Here is a 7,004-nt window from a genome sequence, read left to right as displayed (position 1 = left end):
GAATCTCAATGGTGCCATCGCCAACACGTCGATGTTGTTGTTTTTTGCCACTTGTGGACATTTTGGCGCCACTTTTGCTGTGTCTCCTCGAAAGACAAGAGAGAGAGTTTGCCAGGAAAAATTCGCGAAAATTGAGAAAAAAGTAAGAAAAATCTTCTGTAGTTTGTGAAAATACGCAGGAAGTGCAAAGAGGGATTCTCTGGCTGCTGTTTGATTGAATTTTACGGGATCTGCGGGTAACGCTGAAGGTGTGAGAGGTGAAGAAAATTGCTCGATTGAAACGACAACAAAGAGAAGTTGAGAAAATGAGTTCCGGTAGTAAGAATAATCACGATAGTTCCTACAGCAGCAGTGAAGACTACACAGAGACCCCAGAGGATCGTCGAAGGAAGAAGCGGTAAGAATCCTGTCAAAGAAATTGTTTGAAAATGAATCTTAAAAAAAAATTTTTTTCTTTGTAGCAATCCTCGTCATCCTGGGAGTGTTGGCGTAAAGCCACAGCAACAGAAGAAATCTCCAGCTGTGCAGGCAACACAGAGTCTGCAGCCGAATGTGCCGACCCCATCGACAAGTGGTCAAATACTCGAGGAACGCATCACCCTCGTTGTGGACAATTCTCGCTTTGTGATTGATCCCACACTGTTCACTGCCCACCCCAATACAATGCTGGGACGAATGTTTAGTTCCGGCATCAATTTTATGCACCCCAATGAGCGTAGTGAGTACGAAGTTGCCGAAGGAATCTCCGCGAGTGTTTTCCGCATCATCTTGGACTTTTACAAGCACGGCGTCATCCGGTGCCCACCCACAGTGCCTGTCCAGGAGCTACGGGAGGCATGTGACTACCTCCTTGTTCCATTTGACGCCACAACTGTACGCTGCCAGAATCTAAGTAAGTTCCTTTGTCATTTCCTCCTCCTCCCACACAATTTGCACTGAAATCCTTGCCCCCACATTTCTCATGGAGAAGAGATTGAGTTGAGTTATTAATTATACAAGACACCATTCCGCTTCAAGGAGGTTTCCTGCATGAGCTCAGCGACGAAGGAGCTAGATGCCAATTTGAGGTATTCCTCGAGGAGCTAATTCTACCACTTATGGTTGCATCAGCACAGCGCGGGGATCGCGAATGTCACGTTGTTGTTCTCCTGGATGATGATGTGGTGGACTGGGATGAGGAGTATCCACCTCAAATGGGAGAAGAGTACTTCCAGAGTGAGTTTCAAATAAATCTTTTTATTTCTTCTACACCATTCTTATGCTTTTCTTCCCTTTCCAGCTGTCTCCAGTACTCTCCTGTATCGATTCTTCAAGTACATTGAGAATCGCGATGTGGCCAAGCAGGTAAGGGTTGCTTGTCTGCCTGCAGTTAGAAGAAGAAGAATTTTAATGAATTCCTCGTGATTCCTTTAGGTGCTAAAAGATAGGGGCTTGAAGAAGATTCGCCTGGGAATTGAGGGATATCCAACGCACAAGGAGAAGGTCAAGAAGCGCCCTGGTGGCCGTGCTGAGGTCATCTACAACTACGTTCAGCGTCCCTTTATCCACATGTCCTGGGAAAAGGAGGAAGCAAAGAGTCGTCATGTTGACTTTCAGTGTGTCAAATCAAAATCCGTGACGAATCTGGCTGAAGCCACAGCTGATCCCATGATTGAGCTCGATGCTGGTTAGTAAAAATTCATTTTATATTCCTGATTTGAAGGAAAATTGTTTGATAAATCGAAGTAGGCGATGTTGATTCTGTCGTCAAAAATCTTTTCTTTCAAAAATAATTCTTTTTCAATTAAAAATTCTTTCTTTTCTTAAGATTTTTGGGGAATTTTATGAAAAATCTTAAAAGATTTTGACAGTTTGTTGCTTTCTTTAATCGTGGTTTTAAAGAAAAATTACTTTTCAGGGCTCTTTAAAGATCTTTTTGACTTTTTTTCTGAAACGAAAAATCTAAAACCAAGAATTTTCCATGTTCCAGAAAACATTCAGAAAGATCTTTAAAGAGCCCTGAAAGCTGTAAAAGTAATTTTCCGAATTTTCCTTCAAAAATCCGATTAAAGATAGAAAAAAAAAATGTTAAAATCTTATAAGAACTGACGAATTGTAAGAAGAGAAAAGAATAAATTTTTATCAAAATCTCTCCCTAAACTGTCAAAATCTTATAAGATTTTTCATAGAATCCCAAAAATCTTGAGAAATTGTAAGAAGAGAAAAGATTTTTTTTTAACTCAGAATTGACCCCAAATTCTCTCTTTTTGCAGCTGGAAATCCCCTGCCGGCTGCTCAACGTTTGCAAGCCGTCCAGGCGGGTGATGCAGAGCTAATGCAGAGGAGGGAATTTGTAGCTGAACCAGAGGAGGGTGCTGTTGGTGGGATACTCAATGATCTGGAACCACTTCCACCGGACGAATAGGATGAGCTTTTTTACTTCTTCTAAATTTATTTTCTTTTTTTTTCTACTTAAAAAAAATGAAAGCAAGAAGAAAAATTTCTATAAACGCACACTCTCCGGGAATCCCATGGGGGCTTCCTCCCGAATAAAAAGAAAACAAAGGCTTTGTGAGATTCTCAAAAGGTAAAAAAAAATAAACAAACTATCCTGCCCTCAATTTATATATAATATAACTACATAGACTTGTATAATTACCCCCGAATTGCGTTGAAACTTCCGTTGCAGTATTTTGTGTCGTTGACTTCCGGAAGAGCACGCGAAACGGGGGATTAAAAATTAATCGTAAAATGTATAAATTTTTATTCAATATTCATGTGTAAATGTTTTTAAAAAGGCATTTTTACAGCATAAAAAAAAAACAATTATTTATTGTAAGTGATACATTGTCCTTGTAAAAGGGAAAGAAAGCTTCATACAGCATTAAAAAAAAACATTAGATTAGTGAGCAATTTGGGAAAGTTAAGAGGAAGAATTTGCTAAATGCGGTTTTTCGTTGCTTAAGAATCTCATTTTTTGTACTTTTCTCCTTATTTTGTAATGTTTTTTCAAAGAAATATTATGTTTGAGTACCAGGGGGAGTCGAAAACTCTGAATTTTTCATTATTCTTTGAAAAAAAAATCAAGGGGTGTTTGTCTGTCGAATATTTTGATTATTTTGGCGAATAATCCGAAGATAAGCAAATCATAATATTTCCAAAGATGTGAATATTCTCATTTTCAGCTGGAATTTAGTACTTCTTCGGCTTGAATTTAGTACTTTTTCGGGTTAAATTTTGTACATTTTCCGATTGAATTCAGAACATTTTCAGAACTATATTTTTGGATAGAGTTTATTATGTTTTCGACTAAAATTTAGTACTTTTAATTATTGAATTTACTTCTTAAGATTGAATTTTCAAAAAAAAAAAAACAAAAATCTAGCCGAAGTAATAAATTCAAGCTGAAAAAGTACTAAATTGAATTTTACTTCGACTAGAATTTATTACTTTCTCGGTTTAAATTTACTTTTTAGGATAAAATTTAGTACTTATTCGGCTTAAATTTAGTACTTATTCGAATTAAATTTAATACTCTTTCCGATTGAATTCAGAACATTTTCAGCTAGAATTTACTATATTTTTGGATAGAATTTAGTATGTTTTCGACTAAAATTTAGTACTTTTAATTATTGAATTTACTTCTTCTGTAGATTAAATTTTCAAAAAAAAAATACAAAGATCTAACCGAAGTACTAAAATCTAGCTGAAAAAGTATACTGAATACAATGGGAAAAGGTACTAAAAAGCTTATAAAGTACTAAATTGAATTTTACTTCGACTAAAATTTAGTACTTTTAGGCTTTTGCTCCTCAGTCTCTACCAATTTAAGACTAAAAAAAAGAAACGTTCATCTGGTGAATTTTTTGATTTCTTTGCGAATTTTTTGAATATTTCTATTCAGATAAACACTTCTTGAAAAAAATTTAAAACTCACACCACAAACTTAAATATTTTTTACCCAAAATACTAATTTAAAAAAAATATTGTTTATAATTAAAAATCAACCGCATAACATTAAAGAATTTTTCCCAAATTGCTCTCATGGAAATCATGGAAAAATGTGGAATTTTATGTAGAAAAATGGAATATTTGAGGAATTACAAGAGAAAGGACTTTATAAATATTTCTTTTTTTTTTTTGAATGTTTTGAGATCTCCCACGCTTTAGCACCAATGATAATCCGATAAAGAAGCCGCTGGTGGTCAAATGTCCCACCCAAAGGATCTCTCAACAGCCATCTTCCACTTTGAGTAACGCATATCGCGTTCATCGACCCCAATTTGCGGCTCATAGCGTATTGTCTCCATTGGCACTTCGACAGACTTCACATCCCACCTCCCCACGGCACTGGCGGCCATCATGGCAGCCCCCAGAGCTGTAGTTTCCGCCATACGTGGCTTGATGATCTCCAGGCCGATAAGGTCGGATTGTAGCTGCATAAGGAGCTTATTCTCCGTCATCCCACCGTCTACGCGGAGTTTCTGCAACGGGATGCCACAATCGCTGTTCATAGCGCCCAGGATGTCACGTACTTGGAAGCAGACCGCCTCCAGGGTGGCACGAACAATGTGACTCTGCTGGGTATCCTCGTTGATGCCGCAGATAACGCCACGAGCTTCCTGATTCCAATACGGAGCGTACAAACCACTAAAGGCGGGAACAAAGTAGATGTCTCCTGTTGTCTCCACACTCCCTGCCAAAGTCTCAGACTCTCGGGCACTTGCAATCATGCCCATGTTGTCTTTGAGCCATCCCAGGGCGGCTCCAGCAATTGCCACGGAACCTTCGAGGGCATACACCGGAGCAGCATCTCGGCCAATTTGATAGGCAACCGTTGTGAGGAGCCCATGTGTTGAATCCACAAAGACAGTCCCAGTGTTGTACAGCAGGAAGCAACCTGTCCCGTACGTTGCCTTTGCCTGACCACGCTCCAAGCATTGCTGCCCCACGAGGGCACTCTGTTGATCACCCAAACATCCCGAAAGTGGTACCCCCTTGAGCACACCACTCGCCATTTTCCCGTAAACTTCGCTACTTGATCGAATCTCCGGCAGAACTTCCTGCGGAATCTCAAAGAAGCTGCAGAGTTTGGCGTCCCAGCGCAAGGATTCAATATTCATGAGCATTGTGCGGGAGGCATTGGTCACATCGGTGATGTGCTGCCCACCATTGACACCACCAGTTAAATTCCACAGAAGCCAGGTGTCCACTGTCCCAAAGAGACAATTCCCCGCACGAACAGCTTCGCGGACACGTGAAACATTCTCAATTAGCCAACGTAGCTTAACGGCACTGAAGTAGGGGGATAGTGGGAGTCCACAGAGGGGCTGGAATGTGAGAAATTGTCGAAATTCTTATCGGTTGTTTATCTCAAAAGCAAATTGGGATCATTGGAATACATTGATTTGCGATAAGGACTGACTGACCTTTAGGTAATTCTTATTTCTCGTCTTATTGGGTACTTTGTCCAGCAATTCGTCCACCGTGGCAGATGTCCGCATGTCCAGCCACACGATGGCATTGTGCAGGGGCCGACCATCCTTGCGGTTCCACACAATCGTCGTCTCACGCTGATTTGTCACCCCGAGAGCCACAATATCTTCCGGATAGCCCCCAAGATTGCGCAACTTCTCAACAGTACGCTCCAGGCATTCATGCACGGCATTGAGGATTTCCATGGGGTCCTGTTCGACCCATCCTTCCTGCGGATAGATCTGCCGGATCTCAACTTGGTGAAAGCAAACGACCTCGGATGTCTCAACTTTGAACAGGAGCACCCTTGCTGAGGAAGTTCCCTCGTCAATTGCCCCCACGAGGGGCCCAAATTTACCACCACCCACCATTTTCACTCGATCACTGCCCAAGACGACCAGATTCAAAGGCTGGTCACTCTGCTGAAAATCCTTCTTTGCCTGATAAGCCTTATCAACAATTGACAGTTCACACATAACCTCACATTTAGTTGATGTCAAATTACAGAGAAATCAAAACAAAGTGCAATGAAAATCCCAGAAAATCTCATTTAATTGGTTCCAGGATGTTGGGATTGAGGTGTGTTCGCCTCAATGTACGCTCTGTGCTCTTTATAATGCTTTCGTTCTTCCTGAATACCATTAAATTCTCCCAAACAGGTAAAAAAAAACTTTCTCATTGAGAAAAATCTTTAAGACTTTAATTTCCTGAACTTCCTGGTAAATTATTCTTCCAGCAATCAATGAGATGGACATGCCCGTCAAGTCGGAGAGTCACAAAACCGTCAATACTTCTGCATTTAGATCCATTGTGAGTTGAAAGAAAGAAAAGAACAGGAAATTCCTGGAGGACGAAGTAACTGAGAGATTCTTTTGCATTTTTTTCAGACATCTGACGACGTATCGGCATGCCCTACAAATCTCGAGTGTAGCAAATTATCCTTCCCGTGCATTTCGTGCTCGTACAACCTTTCCTGCCACTACGGAAAGCCAATGAATGTAACGTGTGAAGCACGTCAGAATGTTCAGTGCAAGGAGAATCGAGAATTCGTCCGAACAGCCATCTGCAGGTATTGCTACCAGACAGAACCGTGGGAGCATACGTGTGTCCGGAAGGCACCCTGTCACACATCCTACAGGACGAACTGCACAGTCTTCCCGGATGTACTATGCCTCGGGCATAGGACCTTCTTCAAGAATCTCCAATGCAACTGGACGCAGGGATTCAAGTGGTCAACCGCCGTGATAATCAGTATAACACTGGGGGGATTTGGTGTGGACAGATTCTACCTCGGGCACTGGCAGGAGGGAATTGGGAAGCTTTTTAGCTTTGGGGGTTTGGGAATTTGGACGCTAATTGATGTGATACTTATTTCTCTTCACTATCTCGGTCCAGCAGATGGATCTCTCTACATTTGAATGGGATGGGATACATCCTGGTGGATCAAATAATAAAAAACGAGCATTTCTCTGAGATGCTGTGTTTTCTTCGGGTCTTTCTACACCGTTGGTCCGATCGCGATGAAATTTGGTACATAGGCTCCTTACATT

At 40.9% G+C, this 7,004-nt stretch overlaps 3 protein-coding genes across 6 annotated transcripts; 2 read left to right on the top strand and 1 right to left on the bottom strand.

Moving 5' to 3' along the window:
- Positions 1–12: 12 nt before the first annotated feature.
- On the top strand, positions 13–4,103 carry LOC129792171 (BTB/POZ domain-containing protein 10). Of its 4 annotated transcripts, none has more exons than XR_008750788.1 (7): positions 76–397; positions 462–892; positions 1,018–1,215; positions 1,280–1,344; positions 1,414–1,666; positions 2,253–2,566; positions 2,669–4,103. XR_008750788.1 is itself a non-coding variant. In XM_055830979.1 (6 exons), exons 1-6 carry the CDS (start codon positions 306–308, stop codon positions 2,402–2,404), a joined length of 1,209 nt encoding a protein of 402 aa, XP_055686954.1. In that variant the 5' UTR covers positions 13–305; the 3' UTR covers positions 2,405–4,103. The 4 variants fall into 4 exon arrangements, 2 of the variants coding, with proteins under 2 accessions (XP_055686954.1, XP_055686955.1); XR_008750786.1 differs by having other exon boundaries at positions 1,000–1,215; XM_055830979.1 differs by having other exon boundaries at positions 13–397; positions 1,000–1,215; positions 2,253–4,103.
- On the bottom strand, positions 3,953–5,954 carry LOC129792170 (glycerol kinase). The gene is made up of 2 exons (XM_055830978.1): positions 5,409–5,954; positions 3,953–5,309 (listed from the first exon to the last, which is right to left on the bottom strand). The coding sequence occupies exons 1-2, from the start codon at positions 5,928–5,930 to the stop codon at positions 4,185–4,187; spliced, it is 1,647 nt and encodes a 548-aa protein (XP_055686953.1). The 5' UTR covers positions 5,931–5,954; the 3' UTR covers positions 3,953–4,184.
- LOC129792172 (TM2 domain-containing protein almondex) lies at positions 5,934–6,927 on the top strand. Its single transcript, XM_055830981.1, has 3 exons — positions 5,934–6,113; positions 6,191–6,264; positions 6,342–6,927. Exons 1-3 carry the CDS (start codon positions 5,948–5,950, stop codon positions 6,870–6,872), a joined length of 771 nt encoding a protein of 256 aa, XP_055686956.1. The 5' UTR covers positions 5,934–5,947; the 3' UTR covers positions 6,873–6,927.
- The last annotated feature ends 77 nt before the right edge of the window (positions 6,928–7,004 follow it).

This window comes from Lutzomyia longipalpis, chromosome 3 (genome assembly GCF_024334085.1).
Source record: "Lutzomyia longipalpis isolate SR_M1_2022 chromosome 3, ASM2433408v1".
Classification (NCBI taxonomy): Eukaryota; Metazoa; Arthropoda; class Insecta; order Diptera; family Psychodidae; genus Lutzomyia; species Lutzomyia longipalpis.
The sequence above is the reverse complement of the archived record's forward strand: the minus strand, read 5'-3'. Positions and strand labels throughout refer to the sequence as shown.

Coding starts and splice junctions, on each gene's coding strand:
- LOC129792172 (XM_055830981.1), top strand. CDS start 5,948: ATGTCAAATTACAGAGAAATCAAAACAAAGTGCAATGAAAATCCCAGA. Junction 6,114..6,190: donor CATTAAATTCTCCCAAACAG/GTAAAAAAAAAC, acceptor TTATTCTTCCAG/CAATCAATGAGATGGACATG. Junction 6,265..6,341: donor CTTCTGCATTTAGATCCATT/GTGAGTTGAAAG, acceptor CATTTTTTTCAG/ACATCTGACGACGTATCGGC.
- LOC129792171 (XM_055830979.1), top strand. CDS start 306: ATGAGTTCCGGTAGTAAGAATAATCACGATAGTTCCTACAGCAGCAGT. Junction 893..999: donor TGTACGCTGCCAGAATCTAA/GTAAGTTCCTTT, acceptor TAATTATACAAG/ACACCATTCCGCTTCAAGGA. Junction 1,216..1,279: donor GGGAGAAGAGTACTTCCAGA/GTGAGTTTCAAA, acceptor TTCCCTTTCCAG/CTGTCTCCAGTACTCTCCTG.
- LOC129792170 (XM_055830978.1), bottom strand. CDS start 5,930: ATGTGTGAACTGTCAATTGTTGATAAGGCTTATCAGGCAAAGAAGGAT. Junction 5,310..5,408: donor GAAATAAGAATTACCTAAAG/GTCAGTCAGTCC, acceptor CTCACATTCCAG/CCCCTCTGTGGACTCCCACT.